This window comes from Fundulus heteroclitus, unplaced genomic scaffold, assembly GCF_011125445.2.
Source record: "Fundulus heteroclitus isolate FHET01 unplaced genomic scaffold, MU-UCD_Fhet_4.1 scaffold_46, whole genome shotgun sequence".
Lineage (NCBI taxonomy): Eukaryota > Metazoa > Chordata > Actinopteri > Cyprinodontiformes > Fundulidae > Fundulus > Fundulus heteroclitus.
In genome coordinates, this window is record NW_023396879.1 from 194,565 (window position 1) to 216,371 (window position 21,807).

The window sequence follows — 21,807 nt, forward strand, 5'->3', positions numbered from 1 at the left end:
TAACTTTTACATTTTTAAGATTTTAAATACATTTTTCACAAGATCCTTTTCAAAATTATCTGATCTTTACAGCAGAAGGAAGCCAATGGTAGAAGTCATCTGCCCACATACACAGACTCCCCCTGTGAAACCCTAACGTGATACCTGCCTCTATAGTCATAATAAAACCAAGTTTTATAAACTAATTATTTTACTTTGCTTTAGTTTTTCAATGGGTCAGGTAAGTTTTGTGGCGATTTCTACTTAGTGGGAGCAAAGGCTTGAAAAGGTCGCTGACCTCTGCTGTGACAGACCTGATGCAGGAGCTGGAGCCATTTGATGGGAGTATCTCAGGAAAATGCTGCGTATCTCTGAGTTAAACATGGTTTCTCTTTCTTGAACCATATCAGACAGCTTTTCAGGTCAGTTTTTCCTCCCCGTTTAGCACAGCAAAGGATCCTGAACATGACTTTCTGAGCGTCCACACTGTTAAAAAGAAAGTGCACCCTCCTTCAAACATACAGGCCTTTGTTTCCGGATCTGACAGAAATATTCTGGTCCGTATCAGGTTCTGAAATTATTTCAATTTAATCTCAGTAGCATAACATCACACAACAGATCCCATCCGCCATTAACATGATTAATTAATAAACAAAGATGAAGCCAGACCTGGTGGTTCTGCAACCTGTAGAACCACCTTCAGCAGTAATTTCAGTTCTTCACATCATCATAACAATAATAATATTTTTTATTTATAATGCACTTTACGTTTAAAATAAAATCTCAAAGTGCAACAACAGGACAGAAGTGGGGAGAAGGGAGAGCAAAGCAGCAACAGAAATGGACCCTGAATGTATTTGTGCAGAAAGATAAACTGTTCCTCTTTCAGCCTGAAAGCCACCTGCAGAGATGATGGATGCTGCGGCTGCAGAGCGAAGTCAGAAGGTGAACATCAGTCAGGGAAATGGTTGGAGTTCCTCTCTGTTAGTAAAACAGGGTTCAGCGAGCTGGTTCTCCTCCAGCGGGGCCACGCTGCAGCTCCTTCTGTCCTGCTCTCATTTCACTCCGTCTGTAAAATTATTTACAATCACAGGAACGTCATAATAATAATAAAAAAACAGCAATTTGAGCTCAGCCTTATTCTTTATAAGCATTAAAGCTCAGTCAAAGAAATGGAAATATTCATATCATCAGAAGAGAGAAGCATTCTCAGCATGTTTGTAATTTGATTTTATTATCTTGTTTTTAGTAATAGTAATATCATCTTTATTGCCATTGAAACATACATTACAATGAAATGTGTTCTCTGCTTTTAACCCATCACCCTTGGGGAGCAGTGGGCTGCCATGTGCGACGCCCGGGGAGCAATCTGGGGTTAAGGGTCTTGTTCAGGGACCCAGAGTGCAGGCAGTAGGGATCGAACCGGGTACTTGCATCCTTCTCTGAGTGCAAGCGCTCTGCTCTAACCACTCGGCCACCACTTCTCCTTTTATCTTTCTTTATGTCTTTTATTATAGAATCAGTGAACAGCAATTCCCCCTTTGAGTCTGACGGCTTTCAGCCCAGAGCTGATTAGGTTCTGGTTCGACCTTGAATGTTGATTGGTCAGCCTGCGTATTTCTGAGCGTGTGATTGGTCCTCCCGCTTGAGTTGTTTTTTTTTCTGTATATGCTCTTTAATCTGAACACAAACTGTTTGGTGTTTTGTAACCACCCTGATGAAGGAGCATCGCTGGAGTCTCTGACCCGAGAAACTTCAGCATTGGGTTGAGCCGTTGCTCCTCACATGGAATGGAGTCAGGTGAGGTGGTTTGGGCTTCTGACCCAGGTGTCTCATGAGCGCCTCCCTTTGGAGGTTCCACAGGGAGGAGAACCAGGATCTGGTGGATTTAGCCTGGAAGTGCCTTACAGAATGAGCTGGAGGACATCTAGGAGGTTCCTCCTGGACCTTTTGCCTGCAGGCAGTGGACGGACGGACGGACAGAAGGGCGATGATGGAGTCAGTCAACCTGAAGTCAACATGAAGACTGTTTCTAACGTCCAGGCAGGATGAGGTGAAGGCATTGAGTTTTTCAAGGTCACCAAAGGACAAAAATGGTGCTGAAACCTCGTCTCTAACTTATGTTGGTAAACTGTTGTGAGTTATTTGTTTATCACCAGCAGGTCAAGGAATGTTAAGCCTTAACTATTCAGAGGCGAGATGCTGATACTTCAGAGGTCTCCTGTGTGCAGAAGGGTTCAAAGGTCACTGGCTCTTGTTGCCAGGCAAAACTTTCAGGTCTGATTTCTGATTTAAGGCCTCCCAGGTCGCGTCTCTGACCATGAAACGTGTCTCTGATGTCATCAAATAACCATTGAAAATCAAAAGTCGGTATAAAACAAAATAAAATAATTTTACTGGAACGACTTCTTTGTCCAAGCTGAAAAATGGACACCACCAGGTGGAAGTGATCCAGTAACGCGGTGGATCTGCCCTCCTGAAGGCATCCGCGCGTCTCAGCAGCAGTCAGATGTGAGACGGCTGATGTCACTCGTCTAAATTTAGCCCGCGGCTGGTGATGAACATGGCAGAAAAATATTGGTGTGAAGGGGTCAAAACACTCAGTTATTTCTGGTGCTGCAAGAACGTTTCTCCAGCAGATCTCCGGCCGGCTTGGTTCACGACTTCCACCTTGAAAGGCGGGACAGAAAAGCTCCAACAGATAAACTGAAGAGAACACTGAGGAAAAACTTCAGCCCATTTCAAACTTCTGCAACAAAGCAGCAGTGAAGGAACCAGTTGCTGCTAATCTACTCCACCCAAACCGAGAAGACGAGGTTCCCAAAAACACACCTTTATTTTTAATGCATCTTCCCTAAACTGATATATGTTTAAGCAGTTTCACAAATGGCAATAATACTTTCAGAATTTTAGGACAGTACCTTAATAAATTTATGCTTATCTTAGAATCAGACTTTCATGGGAAAAGAGGATAAATATAAAAGCTACTTTTCTGTACTTGTATGGAGAAACGTGAGTAAACGCGATGGGGCCGAGGACTCAACCCTGAGGTGCTCCTGTGTTCAGTAGAGAACGTTCCTCAGACTGAAGGTTTGTCTGTAAGAAGAACAAAACTGAATGTTTTCACTATGTTACAGATGAATAAACAAGGCTGAGGTTATCATACTGAGCTACTGAACACCATTTTACATAAATTTACATAGAAGTTCTTCATTCATCCATTAGTTCTTTATTTTATTCTCCTAATGTTTCTGTAGGTCTCATTTTCAGTGCAGTCCTGTTACTGAAAGCTTGGTGGGCAGCTTGTACCTGAGAGGAGAAAAGATCTTGACATATTCGGGACAAAGTGTAAATGTTCTGGTCCAATAAAAACAAACACAACACAGTTATGATTCAGGAAAACCCATGAAGGCAGCAGAATGCCTGTAGAGGCGTGATGTCAGGCGTTTAGAGGCGCGTGTAAACGGACGACGTTAGCTCCACGCTAACGCCACGGCCGTCCGTGTTTCAGGCCAAGCAGCTGGTTTCCCATGTTCTGTGTGGAGATCTCAACCCTTTAAAGCCTGAAGCAACGCCTGATTCTGCAGGCTTGCTGGTCAGGACAGGTTTTAAACCCAAGGCATCTCCCTTTAAAGCTCCCACCCTCCCAGCAGGTGATGTGTAAATCTGGAGGGTTGAACAGGATCTCTGCTGATCACTGAACACCAGCACAGGCGTGTTGATCACTCAGCCAGACAGATATAGCCGCCCGCGGCAGCACCGGCATCCCAGACAGAAGCTGCAGACGCCACGGCTTCAGTCACCTTCACGCTGCTTCTGGAGATCAGCACTGGCGGAAAAAAGCATGGAGATTACGCTTGACGATGAAAACAACAACTCTTCCCCAAACTTTGAGTTCAAAGGGGCTCACCAGGCGTTCAGGGACCGCTGGAAGGAGACAGATGACACCATGTGTCGCCACAGCATGTCCTTCCATCTGCACCACAAGCTGCAGAGCGACTTCTTCGCCAGCTACCTGTACCTGCTGGAGAAGATCCCTCTGGGTAAGGATTATTGTCTCCCTTTGATCCGTTAAGATCCACGGCAGGTTTAAGGAAACTCGCTCATTAATTTGGACGGTAGAAATCACCTCTAACATCATTTTGACCGAATAAAGTTTTAAAAGATTCATGAAACAGCTGAATCTAACCTTTGGGATCAGTGCAGAGATGTTTGAGCATCAATTTTTTTAAAAATATTTACGTCTGACGTTGTTAATTAGGCGTAAACTCTTTCTAAATGTTTTATAGAAGAAAATAATTAATCCACGTCTTAAAAGCAAACATCAGAAAATAATTGATTCTGAGAAGCTGCTGACCAATGAGAACTGAAGATTCTGTTTCAAAACAGTTTTCAGGAAGTTTCCTTTCAACCAAAATCTTCTTTCAAGTATATTTTGTGATATTTACCTGGTTTTCTGACCAACTTAGATGTTGTGAATGCATTTCAATGAGTCTGGGAGGCTGAGCATCTTCAAACGTCTCTCAAAGATGAGACATTAGATCTGGAAGTCTGGATGGGGTCTGTAGGCTGGGGATTTCTGGCTGGAGGATCTTATTGAACCCTGAATTAGTTTTTTTAATCATCTTTCTGTTGTAAGCACGTTTATTCAGTGAGTTCTGCAGTTCATCAGGCTGCAGAGGAGCAGCAGCTCCACCCTCAGCTCCTCACAGATGATGGAGCTGCTCACCTTGTCTTTAAGGCAGAAGCCGGAGGAAGCTCATTCCACCTGCTTGCATTGGGGAACGGCTTCTCTCTGGTTCTCATCTGGACCACTTCACACTGGCAGGTGGAGGCTGAAGACACTAACCAAACCACATCACCTGAAAAGAGCAAAGATGAGACCCATGAACACCACAAACAGGATCAGAGACATGGAGCAGACCCGGTCGAGTCCAACCAGAACTGGAAATGAGCCAGACTATGTGCTCTGAGGGGAACGGCTCTTCATTTACTGATTAATTCAGTTACATTTTATTTCTATAGCGCCAACTCACAACACATTTCATCATCAAGGTTCTTTCCAAAGTCAGACTCCATCAGATCCTCCAGGTTGGTGAGAAAGTTTCCTCTCTAAGGAAACCCAGCAGGTTGCATCAAGTCTCTCCAAGCAGCATTCACTCCTCCTGAAAGAGCGTAGAGCCACAGTGGACAGTCGTCTGCATTGTTGATGGCTTTGCAGCAATCCCTCATACTGAGCATGCATGAAGCGACAGTGGAGAGGAAAACTCTCCTTTAACAGGGAGGAGAACCTCCAGCAGAACCAGAACCAGGCTCAGTGTGAACGCTCATCTGCCTCCACCCACTGGGGCTTAGAGAAGACAGAGCAGAGACACAGAAAGCACAGAAGCTCACATTGACCCAGGAGTACTTTCTATGTTAGAGAAGACAGAGCAGAGACACAGAAAGCTCAGAAGCTCACATTGACCCAGGAGTACTTTCTATGGTAGAGAAGACAGAGCAGAGACACAGAAAGCTCAGAAGCTCACATTGACCCAGGAATACTTTCTATGTTAGAGAAGACAGAGCAGAGACACAGAAAGCTCAGAAGCTCACATTGACCCAGGAGTACTTTCTATGTTAGAGAAGACAGAGCAGAGACACAGAAAGCTCAGAAGCTCACATTGACCCAGGAATACTTTCTATGTTAGAGAAGACAGAGCAGAGACACAGAAAGCACAGAAGCTCACATTGATCCAGGAGTACTTTCTATGTTAGATGGTAATAGAGGATGATCTGCCTCCCCTGATGATGTCACGGCTAACAGAACGCCAGACCAGGTGTACCTTCTATGGAGAGAAAAATGACAAAGAACAAAAAGTTAAAAGCTGAAATAACAACAAACAATGCAGATTGGAGAGCAGTAGGAGAACTCAGTAGAGTGAGAGAAATAGACCCTGATGTCCTCCAGTAGCCTAAGCCTATAGCAGCATAACTATAGAGGTAGCTCAGGGTAACATGAGTCACTCTGACTAGAAGCTTTGTCACAAAGGAAAGTTTTAACATTAGTCTTAATAGTCTTAATGTCATTAAGACATTAAAACACCGGATCACCTGTAAAAGCAACAGGTCCCATTAACCTTTATCAAGTCTGTGAGGGTTCCCACGGGTCCTTGAAATCCTTGAAAGTTTGTGAATCTGAAAAATAAATTCAAGACCCTTGAAACAGCCAAAAAAAAAAACACCTTGTCCTTGAAAGTCCTTGAATTTTTTGTGGGGTTTAAAGTTCACACGGATGACGACTCATGTGTCATTGTTTTACTACCACACGATCTTTTAAAATTATATTGATTCCGCAGACTTTTAATTTGCAAAAGTACGTTCGCTCTTCTTCGTTAGTTGCTAGGCTACGGTTTAGGCCTACATGCGTCCAATAGGTTACATTCAGGCAGTGTTGCCAACTCAGCAACTTTGTCGCTATATTTAACGACTTTTCATAGTCAAAGTCAAAAACTAGCTTAATCAAAGATGAAAGTAAGTGAAACAAATTGATATAATTCTGAACATCTCAATGCTGCACTTTTTTCCATAAAACTCCATGAAGCGGTAGGCTAATGTACATCTTATATGTAATGTAGTATGGCATAGCCATGTACTGTGGATATAAATGTAGGCTATGAATATGATCAATATCAATGTAGGCTATGAATTAAGTCCACTTTCTTGCATTGCTTCTATGCCGTTTAGTCTTTTATTGAATTTGCATAGTATTAAAATATGATAACCTATTTAGCGGTCACAGTAGGTAAATGCCGCCACGTGTGGTCCTTGAATTTGAGGAAATTAGTCCTGGAAAGTCCTTGAAAGGTCCTTGAATTTGATGTTCACCAAGGTGTGGGAACCCTGAGTCAACCTCTCTAGAGGTTGGACAGGATCAGGATCAGTCTGAGCCAGAGAAAACATTCCCGGTCAGGTTGGAGGATCTGATCTGATGATTGAAATACGCCCTCTGGTTCACTCTAGCTGCCTTAAAGCACTAAAGCTGTTAATGATCATAAATCAACTGATCAATAAATAACATTTTTATTGAATTGAGTCATCAGCTCTTCAGCGAACTGTCAGCTGTAAATAAATTAAACAGACTCAATCTAGAACCCTGTAGAACCTCAGGACCAGAAACAAAGCAGCACAACAGGCCTCCGGACTCAAGGTCTTCTCTCCTTTAAGAAACGCTCGTGTCAATCATTTGACCAGGAGCTGCAGAAACAGGAGATCCGACCCGTGGCGGATCCTGTCACAGAGACGCCTCAGACCCCCCCACCCCCCCCACCCCCCGCCCCCCGTCATGAACGGCATGGCATGACAGGCATGGAAGCACTAACTCATGTCGGGCGGCGCTAAACACGACCAGTTATTTACAGCTTAATGCAATCCTTTTACCTCCATTTATTTACTGTAAAGCTATAAACCCCTGAATGGAAACTGACTGAACGGAAGATTAAACCGTGGAGAATCCCCGCTGATGTGTGACATCATTGCTCTGCTGCACAGCTGAAAGGTCAACACCTGACGAGCTGCTTCACATTGAAGGTGGGAAATAGACGGAGGTGCTGCTTCTGGAGCGACACTTCCCTGGCAGATGGGCGTGTCGTCGTGCTGTCATCTCCTCGTCTTTGTCCTGTTTGAACTTTCTATACTTACCCCCCCGATGTGTCACATGATGCGGTTACAGGAGCTCCAAACAGACACGCCTCATGGAGGAACAATCTTTTACCGGGAGATTATTCCTCTAAAACCAGACGGGAGCGAGGTTTGGTGAAAGACGCAGATCTAAGGGGGAAACAGGAGGAACAGCAGATCTGAAGAAGAGTTCTTACTTTGGTGATAGTTGCTAAATCCTCGTTCGGTTCAGACTTGTTATACATCGGCGCCAACGACGGCATCGGCCCGGTTAGTGTAAGTGTAAAATCCCGACTTGTTCCTGTTAAATCGGAGGTTCCCTCAGGACTCATTTTTGCAACAATCTGTCCAACTTCCAACCTTTCTCTGTCGTCCACAGAGTTACTAAACTGAAGGAGTGGATTAAGTGTCTGTGCGAACGTACGAGAAGTCTTCCACCTCCATCCGGGCCAAAAGCTTCAGGAGCGTGAACATGATGTTTCCTCCTCCAGCCAGGCCCAGGTTCTAGCGCTCTGCCATTTAGGGCATCGCTCTATTGAGGCGACTCCAACACCCAGAGCGTCCAGATTTACTGGTTCCTCTATGTTCCCCACCTAAGGGTTCTATGGGGGCCTAAGGTGGGGAAGGTGGGGGCAGAGTACCGGCACTGCCCCCACCTTTGGCTAGAGAAGAGAATCAACTCTTCTCTGTGGTTGGGTCGGTCCTGGGAGACGAGGTGAAGGTGAGGAGCTCCCTCCTCCTGGAGGAGCCTGGAGGAACATCTAAAGGAGTCAACATACATGGTTCCTCCAATCAGGATGAATCATGGATCTTCCTTTAAAGGAAACCGCGGTAAAAAAATCAAGAACTCTGTAGAGCAGAGGACTGCAGCACGGGGGATAATTTAGGGTCCCTGGACTCATTTTATGCTCTCCATGGGTTGCAACTTAATTTGGGCCACTAGCACAGGGGACTGATACATGATTAGGACTTTTTGATTTTAATTAGGCAGAATGGAGGGATGGAGGGAAGGATGTGTCTGAAGATGCCACCAGCAATCAACAGGTCTTTTCTGCTTTTAGACTATTTATTGGAAAATGTGTCTCAGAGACAAATGTTTCAGCTAATTAGAAAAATAACAGATTTCAAATTAAAAAACCCACAAAGCCTTTTGCTCAGCCGGTATCTGCGGTAACTCAAGGAAGTGAAACAACCAATTAGGTGAAGAGGGCTACAGAGTGGCGGCTCGCTGCTTGATGATGTAACTGAGGAGGAGACATTCCCAACATGACAGCTGGCTGCTCTGCAACTAGAGGAAATGTTGGACTGTTATTAGATTAGCAGAACACTATACTTAGCCCGGCGCTGAGCTGCTCCTCAGCTGTTAAGTAACACGACAGAACTCTTCAGAACCAGCGGTGAGCATTTCTACATGGTTTTAGTAGGGAAGGTATCTGAAGCAGGAGAGTCCTGCCTGCCACACCAAAGGTTTACATCGGCCTCATTTAAAGTGAAAACTAACCGGACCTCCCAGACTGCCGCAGCCTGGCGCTGCTTCTGGTCCGCTGAGCTCAGACCAGTCCTGCAGAGAGGAGGCAGACATTTCTAAAGGCTTATAGGGAGCGTTCACTGACAACACAGTAGCGTAGTACAGCGGACTATCAAGCTTCCTCCTCCGTGATCCCATAAGCAGACGCCAAGAGTTAGAACATCCAGACTTGTTCAACCAGAACCAGGTCCAAACATCTGCAGAACTCTCAGGCAGGATCTCCGCTCAGTGCAACGGGACCTGAAAACCCCAGAAAGGAGGGTTGAGGAGGGACCAGGAGGGTCTAGGAGGGTCCAGGAGGGTCTGATAGGGTCCAGGAGGGTCCAGGAGGTTCCAGAAGGGTCTAGAAGGGTTTAGGGGTCTAGTATGGGCCAGGAGGGTCTGATAGGGTCCAGGAGGGGCTAGAAGGGTCCAGGAGGGTCTAGGATCTTTCAGTGCAGGGAAGCAGTGAGCGATGCGTCTCCAAAGAAGCTTGTTTCCTCCTCCTGGTTCCTCCCTTGGTACTGCCGTCCTCCTCCACACCCGGCATGGATCCGGTCAGCCATCGTCTCCCAAGCCCATCAGAGTACAACTCGAAATGGTCACTGGTCCATCTCCTTTCCTCTGGACTTAACCTCTGTCCCAGAACCACAGGGTGACATCCAGAGGTGTTGGTGGTCCAGCTTGCCTCGGTTGAACACTGCTGCCGTCTTTGAGCGTACAGCATCTAAAGCAGGATTTGGACCCCTGCTCGGTGCCGGTTCTCACCCCTGTCCTCGTCTCCCTGCAGTGAAGCTGTTCCCTGTCACCTGCGAGTTCATCAAGGGGGAGAAGCAGTTCTACTACCGGGCCCAGAAGTTCTACGAGGACGTTTCTGCCTCTGAGGAGGGCATGATGGGAGATTTTGTGGAGATCTCCAACGTTGATCTGGAAAGTTCCCGTCAGTTTCTGAAGAGGTTTGTGGTGAGTGGCTCTACTGCACCGTAGTGCTGTTTTTATGTAGGTCAGAATGGACCGTTCAGCACCTCTGGGTCCAGCCTGGTTCTGACCGTCTGGGGGTAAATCAGTGACCGTCTGCAGGGTGAGAATCATTATCTGTGTTTTTATCACCAGACTGGAGGTAAACTTCAGAGTAAAAGCTGACAGTCGACTTCTCCTCCATCAGCTCTGCACTTTGCTGGAGGTTCTGGTTTCGTCCCACTGGTGGATCGGTTTCCACTGGTGCTGCTGCTGAATATCCATGTCAGAGTCTATTTTAGGAGAGAAATTCATCTCCACAGAAAGCATTTCACCCTGTTTCATGGGCAGTTTCTAAAAGCAGCTTAAGATTGATAAACGTCCAGACAGAGCGAGCTGCCAGGAGCCTGACTAGGTTCTACCAAGTTCTTCTTCGTCCCGCTTGGACTCAGGACTGTGGGTCTAGAACCGCCCAAAGCTGATCCCTCATTAAATCCACATCTGTTGATTGAAGCCGACAGAAATAAACATTAAAACCCAGAACAGATCCGGGCATAACTGCCTCCAATGACAGAAATAAACCAGGTTTATATTTACTGAATGTTTTGAAACCGGAGACGTGTGGCTGATGTTCTAAACGGGTCGCATCAGAACCTGGGACAGAAGGGCGGTACAAAAAAACTCAGGTCTGCTAAATATGTGTTTCTACAAAAAGCTTTAGATGTTCAGCACAATCTGAGTCAATAAAAATTTGATACTTGTGTTACTTTATATATATATATATATATATATATATATATATATATATATATATATATATATATATATATATATATATATATATATATATATATATTAGGGCTGGGCAAGTTAACGCGTTAATTTCGCGTTAATTCATTAGACTATTAACGCCGTTATTTATTTTATCGCGCATTAACACATGTTGCTCACATGCTTTCAGTCAATGCACGGCAGCACTCTCCCCCTCCCCCTCCCCTCTCATACATGGCTTAGCGGCGCCAGCCAATCAGCACGCAGGCTCAGCCTGGCCCGCCCACTCAGCTCTCACACAAACTCATCACACAAACAGCTGAGAGAGACCGCAGCAGCAGAAAAACATGAACAGGGAAAGTAGCACCGTTTGGCTTTATTTTAATACCGTAAATGAAATCAAGCTGTATGTTTTGTAAAAAGCCGGTTCATTTCAGTGGAAACACAACAAATTTCTCTAAGCACGTGAAAAAACATGAGCGAAAAAACGTCGAGCCACAGAAACGGAGAGAGGAGACGAAACTTCTGTCATTGCCCCGACAGACCCACAGACGTCTCTGACTGAGGCGTTTCAGTCCTCCAGGGAACATCCAGGTAGATCAGTGTTCATCGCCTCAAACTAACCACAAGGCTTTGCTATATGTTATCAAAACTTATATTTTATGAAAGCCTTGTGATTTCTGGGCATAGTTCACTCCTCATATATCCAGTTTATGGTGCACAGACTGCTGACATAGAGTAGAAAATAGAGGTGAAGAAGGAACAGAACCATGTGGGCCAGAGGGCCATCTGACTTAAAGCCTGGGTCCAAACGAATCCATGGAAACTGTTTTATATAAACTACTAGCACCATTTTCACCAAACAATGCGACTTTAATAGGTATAACGCAATGTTTTATGATTTAAACGGTTCTAATGGTCCGTTTGGAGAACCCCGGGATCCTGTAATGTATTATAGAAACCCTATCAGTCTGCTCAGAAAATATTCTTTAAAGTGTCGTGACGCTTTTATCTGGAGTTGTTCAGGGACTCTTGGTTCTGATTTTGAAGACTTGACGTTTTGTTGTGTCTGCCTTAACAAAGATATTCAGTTTTCTTTCCAGCCCGCCATAAAATATTAAGAACTAAAGCCGTTTGAATTTTTATCTGGAAGGTATAAATATGAGGACAAGACGAATCCAAGTCTGTGGAAGATCTTAGTGATTTTCTCAGACCTTTGAGCTCATAGACAATCAACTTTCTGTTAAAAAGACCCCAGTGGAAATCTATTTTAAATTAGATAATAAAAATCACGCTTTTATTTGAATTTGGGTAGATTATTATAATTACTTGTCTGCTGAAATACATCCAGTGTCTCTTTCATCACCAGACGCTGGTCCAGAACCTGTAAGTTTTCATCGTTCTGTTGTACGCCATGTTGGCCTCACTCCTCACATCACTGCTCAGGTTTCAATCGTCTCTTTAAAGCGCTTCTCACCTTTTCTAGAGCTCCGCAGGCGCAACGCCTCGGGTTCTTCAACGCTCCAGAATCTAAAAGCTGCCGTTGCTCCAGAACCAGAGGCCTTTATTACATATAAAGTAGCTTCCTTTATGTTGTCTTTGATGCAGACCTATGTGTATATTAATAACCGTCGTATGCGGAGCTGCAAGCACGCTGCACAGCAGAGCGGGGGGGGGGGGGGGGGGGGGGTGTAGCTGTTGGGGGCGATGTTGTTGCTAATTTGGGGAGATGTTTGGCCCAGAGACCTGCTTGTGTTCAGGATCTGTTTAACAGCTGCTCTAATTATAAACTGCCAACACGTTGCTTTAAAGAGCTTTTCCTGTAAACACAGCAGGTTTGGATCTAACTCTGGAGTGACGGCCGCCTGCTACCGGCTGACGCTGCAGAACGATCAACATATAAACGTTTTTATTCAAAGAGCAAATTCTTCTGTCTGCTAACATTAAAGCTTTGATATCTGTCATGCGTCGATGCAAAGCATAAAACAGTAAACTTAACATCTGTATTAGCTGTCTTGTTGGTAGAATGAATAAATCTGTGAGCAATCGATCAACTGGTCACAGTTTTGGGAGGAAGCTGGAGTACCCTGAGAGAACCCGTGCATACGCAGGGAGAACAGGCATGAGTCCTGCCTGGGATTTGAACCCAGGACTTTTTTGCTGCAAGGCAACAGTGCTGTGATTAGACATTTCTTGCATGAATGTCATCAGGAGTTTATGAGCACTTTGAGTCGTCTTGTTCTTGAAAAGTGCTTCATAAATAAACCGGCCCTGCCTGTAAACTACAGAAACAACATCAGTTCTGTTCGTTGCCATCAGGTCATTTCCCTCGGTCGTAAAAACAAGACTCACATCTCTCCTAGAGGAATTTATAACATAAATCAGAAAATAAAACCCCGGAAAGTCTCTTAGTTTTCCCTGGATGCCAATTTTTCCAATAAAAAAGGAAGCTACGTGTTTACTTGACCATCTTTTCTTTAAATTATGACCGAAGGGAACAAAACGTGAAACCAGGCCAGTGTTTTCCACTGTGAAAACTTTACACGTCTGTTGTTTCATCTGCACCTAAAACACGTAAATTTCCCTTCAGACTTGAGATCACAATGTTAGCCGTTCTTTATTATTTCTGCAATTAACTTGCACGTTTTAAAAATAACATTTGCTTATTTATAAATTAGCTGCTTTTTGAAATAAAACGCCTCCAGGAGCTTTTAGAGAGCAGAAGAACATCAGGACTCCATGTCCATGTCGAGCAGATGGAGAAATGTGGCAGTAATTCACTGAAACCCGGACGCCTCCTACAGACGCAGCTCCTAGGGATCACACCCAGGGGCCCCTTCTTCCACGGGATCACACCCAGGGGCCCCTTCTTCCACGGGATCACACCCAGGGGCCCCTCATGCAGAAGGGTCGCTCTGAGGTCAACGCACCGAAGCAAAAGGAAGAAAGCCGCCGTGATTCACGTTAGCTGACTTTTCATCGCAGCGGTGGTAAAGTTCACCGCTGGCCTGAGGAGCTGCTGCTGCAGCCCAACGCCTCGCTAAAGAAGCAGAAAATAAGCGTCTCACACATCTGCTGATACCTTTCTAGAATGTTTGTGGCCAGGCGGCCTTTGGAGGCCGGATTAGAGCGGAGAAGGAGGCTGAAGCAGTGAAGGGTGGTGGAAGCGGCGCTGCTTTGTTTCTCCGCCTTTCACACATGTTGCTCCGTCCAAACCTCCTGGAGACGACACACAAACAGGTGGAATCTCAACAAGCAACTGCTTTACACTTTCACCTCTGGACCAGTGGTCTCACACCTGTCCTGCAACCTTTAGCTGCCTCTCTGATTCAGCTCACCTGGCTCTACCTGGCGAGGTCCTTTGATTCAGGTGTGCAGGGCGAGAGACACCCTGAAACGTTGCAGGAGACCGGCCCAGGACTGGAGGTGGAGACAACTTCTCCAGATTCTACACAAGTTTTACTAAACCTTATTTGCTCCCAGTGACAGTTTTCTCCTTGCAGGACACCGCCACACTTTTCAGTGAGGAGCAGCTGTGCATAAAGGCCACATGCTAATTCATAAAAGGCTCAATAAATGTTCAATAAATGATTAAAACCTGTGTGCAAACGGTTATTAATGTGCAAATGTACACTTTGCTAAATTAAGTGCATTGGTGTGAGGTGCTATTTTTAGGCACACAGTCAAAAATTAACAATATTTTTGGGTTATTTATTGTGTGATAAGAGGAAAACAAATGTAGGTTAATTTTGCAAAGTCATATTTTCACCAGGCTATTTATAAATGTGTCAGCTCCAAACTAAATATTTAAAGATTTAAGGAGTATTTAGTGTCATTTCACACATGTTAGAAACACGATAAGGAACAAAATGTGATACTCTGGTCCCGATGCAGCTTAATAAAAACAGAATTAAAAGTCTATTTTACAAACTGACATAATTCACTAGGAAAACGAGAAAAAAAACTAAAATAATTTTTGAACTATAAAAGTAAGATTCAGTTTGTAAACTAAAAACTCTGTGGCTTATTGTGTGTGTGTGTGTGTGTGGGGGGGGGGGGGGGGGGTGCAATGACGGCCAAAGCAGAATTATTACTATTACTTTTGCTATTTAAATGCCGGTTAACTGAGATGTTTGAAGCTAATTCTTCTGAATCAAGCTGAGGAGACAATATGGGTAAAAACATCCAGAACCAGACAATTAAACTTGTTTTTTATGTAGTCTGTATTTACACCCAAGCTAGTAAGTTTGTAAATCACGCAGAGGCATCAGAAGTCACAAACTAAAAAGAAAATATTGCATAAGTTGAGTCTTGCTTTAGTTTGGCATGAATTTATATTTGCAATACAGGAAAAATAAGTCTCAGACTTTTTGTTTCATAAAAATTTTAAAAGAGAGAAAAAAATAGCTAGAACCATAAAAGCTAAACTGTAGCATAATCCAGACTCAGAGCAGTTCTTCTCCTGAGGACCAACTTTACCTCCAGGACTAAAACAAAGAGGTCGTATATTAACACGTCTTTAACGTAAATCTCTTTACGACGTCCGCAGGGACCCGGTAAAGCCGGCACGTACTGCGCTTTGGATTGTGGGTCTGGGATCGGACGCGTCTCCAAAGGCGTCCTCCTCCCTGTGTTTGAGAAGGTGGAGATGGCGGACATGATGGAGCACTTCCTCCTCCACGCACACGAGGAGTATCTGGGCGACGACGCCGACCGCATCGAGACCTACTACTGCTACAACCTGCAGGAGTTCACGCCTCCAAAGAGCAAGTACGACGTCATCTGGATGCAGTGGGTGGCATGTAAGTATGGAGAGAGCGAGATCCCCTCTGGTTCAGACTGCCGTGCATTAAAGATTACTCTGATTACTCTGATTACTCTGATTACTCTGATTACTCTGATTGGCGTCAATTACAACTGGTCCAAAGTCCAGTTATGTTGCTCATATAAGGTCGTATAGTCCTGGAAACAGGCAGACAGGAGGAAGGACTGATTTTGAGTTGCATTTAGATCCAAAGAGAAATCTGAGAAAACATTTGTCTGAAAAAGATGAGATACTGGACTGGAAGACCTTTAGAAAGCCTGAAGAACTGCTGATTGAGACCATTTTAAAAAGATCTGGGTAGAAATAAAAAACGACTTGTGTCCTTTTCCACTTTTCTGCTGCTAGATGTTGAGTCTTGGTATCAGCTCCTCAGAGCAGGAGCCATTTAGAAACGTCTCAAACATCTCCACCTGTTTTCCTTCAGGCCACCTAACAGACAAAGACCTGCTGAACTTCCTGATTCGCTGCAAGAAGAGCCTGCGTCCCAACGGCGTCATCGTCATAAAGGACAACATGGCCCGGCAGGGCTGCAAGCTGGACCCCATCGACAGCAGCATCAGCCGCCACCTGGACATCATGAAGGTCATCATATCCAAGGCCGGCCTGGAGATCCTGGCCGTGGAGAAGCAGGAAGGCTTCCCTGAGATCATCATGCCGGTCTGGATGATCGCCATGAAGTAGAGCTGCAGTTCAGCTCCTTCTGGAAACTGTTTTTGGGTCAACACCAAACACCTTGGCCTGAGTTTTAAATTACAGCATGCATGGTTCTGGATGTAGCGTCCTGCTAACGAGATGGCGTGAGGCGTTAGCCTGCAGGTTTGCTCTTAATTTGCCTCCTGGTTGTTGGGTGGAGAAAAAAAACTACTACTGTTGGCCAAAGAAAGTAAAACAACCAGATCTCAGGAGTCTAAATGTCAGACCTGCAGTCTTTTTATTGCTAAATTTTCCCTCTAGTCGATCTCACGGCTAGGCTCCAACGGTAGCTGCTCCCAAAGATAAACCTGCATCTTCTCCTCTGAAAACACAGAAACAAAATCTTAAAAGTAGTTTATTTGCTTTTAGAAATCAGAATATCCAACTTTAAAAGTCTTATTTCCCACAACAAGCCATGCTAAGTGTCCAAAATGGCCGCCGCTAGCATGAAACAGTGAAAGTTCCCAAACTGAGCCGATTATTGGACCTTCTGATGGATTTTTGTGTCAGTAAACCAGTCACACACACAGTGTTGTTGAAGCTCTGTGGTGTTTGAATGTTTGCAGATTGTATATTGTTATTGGTTTGGATTGCTAACAGTAGTTAGCATTTAGCATTTAGCTGGTTTTCAGACCTGCGAATGAAGCGTGTTTAACTTGGGAGTGAAGTCCTTTTGTTAAAAGGCAGAAAGCTCTTTTCTAAGCACCATAAAACAAAACCATCCAAGTTAAGTTATCATCGGATCATTGGACCCGTCAGGTGATTTGTTTTTTTTTAAAGAATAATCCAAAAATTGCTCAAACCGGGGAGATTAAATCCTGATGTTTTCCGTCTCTCACTCAAACTTTCCATCACTCAGGAAGATGACGTCAAAATACTGGAATTTCGCCTCTTCAGACAGAAACGAACTCCTGACCCAGAAGAACCCTCCACCTCTTCCTGGTTTGAGTCCCGGTTCACAGCGACGGTCATGGCTTGAAGGCACCAATAGAATCACATCAACTTAAAAACGCAAAGACGAGACTCAGCCTTCCAGCTACATCCTGGGATCTCGTCCACGAAGACCTCCAACAGGATCAGAGACAAGAGGAGGAGGCTGTAAAAGTCTGAGTTAGTCAGAAGAAAGTTAATGAAACGTGGATTCTTGGTGAAATTAGATGATATATCCAGATCCATGTTCCACGTTGATACCACGAGTCTTAAACCTTCAGGGTTACATCGATGCGTTGGCACAAAGGTCACAACCTCAGGCTGATCCGTCCGTCTTTATCTTCTTCAACGTTATTTACTGGAGATGCACAGATTTAAAGCTTCCCATTTTTACTGATATGATAAATAATATCAAGAATCCTTATTGTCATTATGTGCTGCCATAATGAAACACACACAGACACAAGACATGACGCTTTCACACTTTTATTTATTTCCATTAAATCAGTTCATTGCACAGACTAACAACCTTCCTGAGAAGCTTAAATCGTGAAAATAGTCCTTAGGATCCAATCAGACTCATGTCCGAGTCAAAAAGTCAGATAGCCATTCTTCCTTTTACAAACGACGTGGAGAACCGGACTGTAGCGTGAACTAATCCCCCAAACACTCCATCGTTTATACACTCATACCCGCAGGAAATACTGTGTGATAAGTTTAAACCTTCAAGTTACAGAATAATATGCATATATAGTATTTATATGTTCCTACCCTTTGCATTAAACATGACCACACTGCTGCAGCTAAACGACCCACAATGCAGCGCTGCATCTCTGTCACCTGACCAAAGCCCCACCTGAAATAAGATGTTGTCCTATTTATCAGTTATTATTTATCTTACTATCAGTTTTATCTTAAAAATGCTTAACCAGGTGCCCTGACACACCATTTCTGACTTTTCTTTGCCATTGTTGCGTTTTTGCTTGGATGTGATTTCAGTTTATTTTTTCTCACACTGGACCTTTAATGTGATCTCTGCAGTGAAACACTGCAACAGATGTAAATATTTTTGTTTGAATGTAAGTATTTGTTTTATATTTTTATGGATGATGTTGCTCATTAGGTTATGGTCTGTTCAGGTTATGTTGAAAACATAATTAAACTACACTTTACTGAGCAGAAACTCGTCTACCATCCTGTAAATTATTGCTGTATAACAATTATTGTCACATAAAGAGTTTTTAATTCGCTTCAACGATCTGACTTAGTAACACTGAGCAAATACTGAAGACAACATAAATTAAATATCAAAACATGAAAGATTTTAACTACTCTCTGTCACAATTAATTGTAATAATTGTAATTATTGCAATAATCTGATGAAGAATTGCTCCACAAGTCTTGACCTTGAGCTTTTTACCAATTTCATATTTTACTAGATAGAAATAAGTTTCCATCCATCCATTCATCCTGTGCTTTTTACATCTACTGCACTTAAAAAGTATGACATTAAAAAAACATTGTATTTTAAAAATGGGACATTTGGTTTAGTTTAGCCGCAGTAAACAATAAAAAATTAATGTTTTGGGGTAAAGGCGCAAACTACAGACTATAATAATTTTAATGGAACCAACTCACTGAATCACAGGGAAGGAACACAAACCCAGAACTTAAGCACAGCTACAGCACAGGTAGTGGCATTTAGTAATTAAGTGCAAAAATAAGCAGAGGGGGAATAATTAAAGACATCATAAAATTAAAACACAAACCTCCAAGGATCATGACAAAGAACAGAAATCTTTGGTTTAATTGTTGGAATTTAAACACAGAACCATGACAGTGAGTCCTAAATTGTTCTGATAATTAAATAGTTAGTTTAAAATAACTGAAAATATTTTTGTTAAGGCAACAATCACGAAAATTTTGTGATTTTAATAGGACTGAAAAAACTCATTATCAAAAACATAAATATAAATAAAAATACGTCTGCTCAATTCAGTTCAGTTTTATTTTATTCATATTGTGCCAATTCACAATAAATCATCTCAATGTTCTTTCCAAAGTCAGCTTCCATCAGATCCTCCAGGTTGGTGAGAAAGTTTCCTCTCTAAGGAAACCCAGCAGGTTGCATCAAGTCTCTCCAAGCAGCATTCACTCCTCCTGAAAGAGCGTAGAGCCACAGTGGACAGTCGTCTGCATTGTTGATGGCTTTGCAGCAATCCCTCATACTGAGCATGCATGAAGTGACAGTGGAGAGGAAAACTCCCCTTTAACAGGGAGGAGAACCTCCAGCAGAACCAGAACCAGGCTCAGTGTGAACGCTCATCTGCCTCCACCCACTGGGGCTTAGAGAAGACAGAGCAGAGACACAGAAAGCTCAGAAGCTCACATTGACCCAGGAGTACTTTCTATGGTAGAGAAGACAGAGCAGAGACACAGAAAGCTCAGAAGCTCACATTGACCCAGGAGTACTTTCTATGTTAGAGAAGACAGAGCAGAGACACAGAAAGCACAGAAGCTCACATTGACCCAGGAGTACTTTCTATGTTAGAGAAGACAGAGCAGAGACACAGAAAGCACAGAAGCTCACATTGACCCAGGAGTACTTTCTATGTTAGAGAAGACAGAGCAGAGACACAGAAAGCACAGAAGCTCACATTGACCCAGGGGTACTTTCTATGTTAGAGAAGACAGAGCAGAGACACAGAAAGCACAGAAGCTCACATTGACCCAGGAGTACTTTCTATGTTAGAGAAGACAGAGCAGAGACACAGAAAGCTCAGAAGCTCACATTGACCCAGGAGTACTTTCTATGTTAGAGAAGACAGAGCAGAGACACAGAAAGCTCAGAAGCTCACATTGACCCAGGAGTACTTTCTATGTTAGAGAAGACAGAGCAGAGACACAGAAAGCACAGAAGCTCACATTGACCCAGGGGTACTTTCTATGTTAGAGAAGACTGCAGAGCACGGTGGTGGCAGCACCATGATGTGGGCTGGTTTCTGTGCCTGTGGTGCTGCTTTTATAAGAAATACTTTAACTTCAAATCAGCTGCTAGAAGATTAAAACCTGGACCCGGTCGGTTGTTTTAGCAGAACAATGATCCGAACACACGTCCTGTCTGGTTTAGGGTGGGATAAAGTAGACTAACAAGGTTCTGGAAGGGCCTCCCCAGCCGGGTCCATTTGAGAAAAAAAATGAAACTGCTCCGGTTCTGCCAGGAATCACGGTCCGATCAGCCAGAATGATGTCAGAGCGAAGCTTTGTGAAGGTCAGCGAGGTGAACCTAGCTTAGAGACGTTTAGCCGAGTATCAGTCAGGGCGTATGAACATATCTGAGCCTGTATGAATAATTATGACCCTACCTGGGGGTGCCCACAGGATAGATGAGGTCTCACCGTCTGATGGGAGTAATTCTCCAGGATTAGCGGGTCAGGAGCAGCAGATTGTTCTGGCTTAATGGTTCTCAGCTGGGCCCTGGAGGTGGATCAGATACGGGGCGGTTCTGTCCCGGTAGGAGCAACCAGAGCCTGTTTTCATATCTGTGAGCTTCTGTCAGCTTGTGTCTGCCTGAAAGCACCCAGCAGACATGCATCCTGCTCCGGGGAGAGCTGTGTGCGCCGGGGCCGGGGCTTCATGGCGTGAGACCATCCTCTCTGAATGACCCCTTTAAGGCGCAAACGGGCCAAACGTTTTCCCCACATCCAGCATGAATTAAAGATCAAAATGCCCCAAAGTTAAACTCTGCTGCAGCTAATGGCAGCCAAATGTGGCGTCACCTTTTCAGGAGCGGTTAGCGCCGCTGACACTCAGAGCTTTCCTTTCTAATAGAGCTCAGAGCGCCGTGCAGCCGCCCGGCAGCCGTTTGCATACATTAGCCGCGGTGACGCTAATCTGGGCCGTCACGCCGGCGGCGCGGGGCCTTTTGAATCCACGCCGGGCGTATCGAATGCAGCGTCCGCGTCTGGGAACGGTTCAGCTCACAGATGAAACGCTGACTGGCCCACTGAAAATATAATAAGACATAATATGCAATGCTGCAAATTACAAATGATTTCCTTTAATGACACCATTCAGAAAAAAAAAGCTTTGACTTCATCTGCTTTGCTTGGAACCCGAGGAACCGTCAGCAGATCTGGTCGGTTTGGAAGCAGAGCAGGATGGTCTGAAGGTCCCTCTGCAGCGTCCTGCAGCTCCGCTCCGTGTTCTGCTGTGAATCAACACTTATGCAGAAAAATGAAATAAAAGCCATCCTGCAGGATGAGCTGACGTTACAAAGAATGATCTGTTACAAGGTTCTATCATTTCAATCCAACCTGACATGTACAAACGTTGATTTAACTGCATCTTTATTTAGAGAAAAAAGACAAAGCATTGATGGAAAAGCTAAACGTGAACTGTTTTTAATTATTTATTAATTCAAATGTGTTCTAACGGGGCAGAACTGTCCAGAACCTTTATGACTAATAATGCAACAAAACCTAAG

At 44.1% G+C, this 21,807-nt stretch overlaps 2 protein-coding genes across 2 annotated transcripts in view; one reads left to right on the plus strand and one right to left on the minus strand.

Annotated features, from left to right (window-relative positions):
• The window catches only part of kifap3a (kinesin-associated protein 3a), a 32,288-nt gene extending 30,473 nt beyond the window's left edge, over window positions 1-1,815 (minus strand). Inside the window, exon 1 of the mRNA XM_036131758.1 lies at window positions 1,765-1,815. Coding sequence (XP_035987651.1) covers window positions 1,765-1,815 — 51 coding nt within the window. The remainder of the gene's footprint in view (window positions 1-1,764) is intronic.
• A 1,885-nt stretch (window positions 1,816-3,700) lies between these two features.
• Window positions 3,701-18,504, plus strand: mettl11b (methyltransferase like 11B). Its single transcript, XM_012856812.3, has 4 exons — window positions 3,701-4,022; window positions 9,936-10,108; window positions 15,423-15,675; window positions 16,123-18,504. The coding sequence occupies exons 1-4, from the start codon at window positions 3,824-3,826 to the stop codon at window positions 16,377-16,379; spliced, it is 882 nt and encodes a 293-aa protein (XP_012712266.2). The 5' UTR covers window positions 3,701-3,823; the 3' UTR covers window positions 16,380-18,504.
• The last annotated feature ends 3,303 nt before the right edge of the window (window positions 18,505-21,807 follow it).

Coding starts and splice junctions, on each gene's coding strand:
- mettl11b (XM_012856812.3), top strand. CDS start 3,824: ATGGAGATTACGCTTGACGATGAAAACAACAACTCTTCCCCAAACTTT. Junction 4,023..9,935: donor GCTGGAGAAGATCCCTCTGG/GTAAGGATTATT, acceptor GTCTCCCTGCAG/TGAAGCTGTTCCCTGTCACC. Junction 15,676..16,122: donor CTGGATGCAGTGGGTGGCAT/GTAAGTATGGAG, acceptor GTTTTCCTTCAG/GCCACCTAACAGACAAAGAC.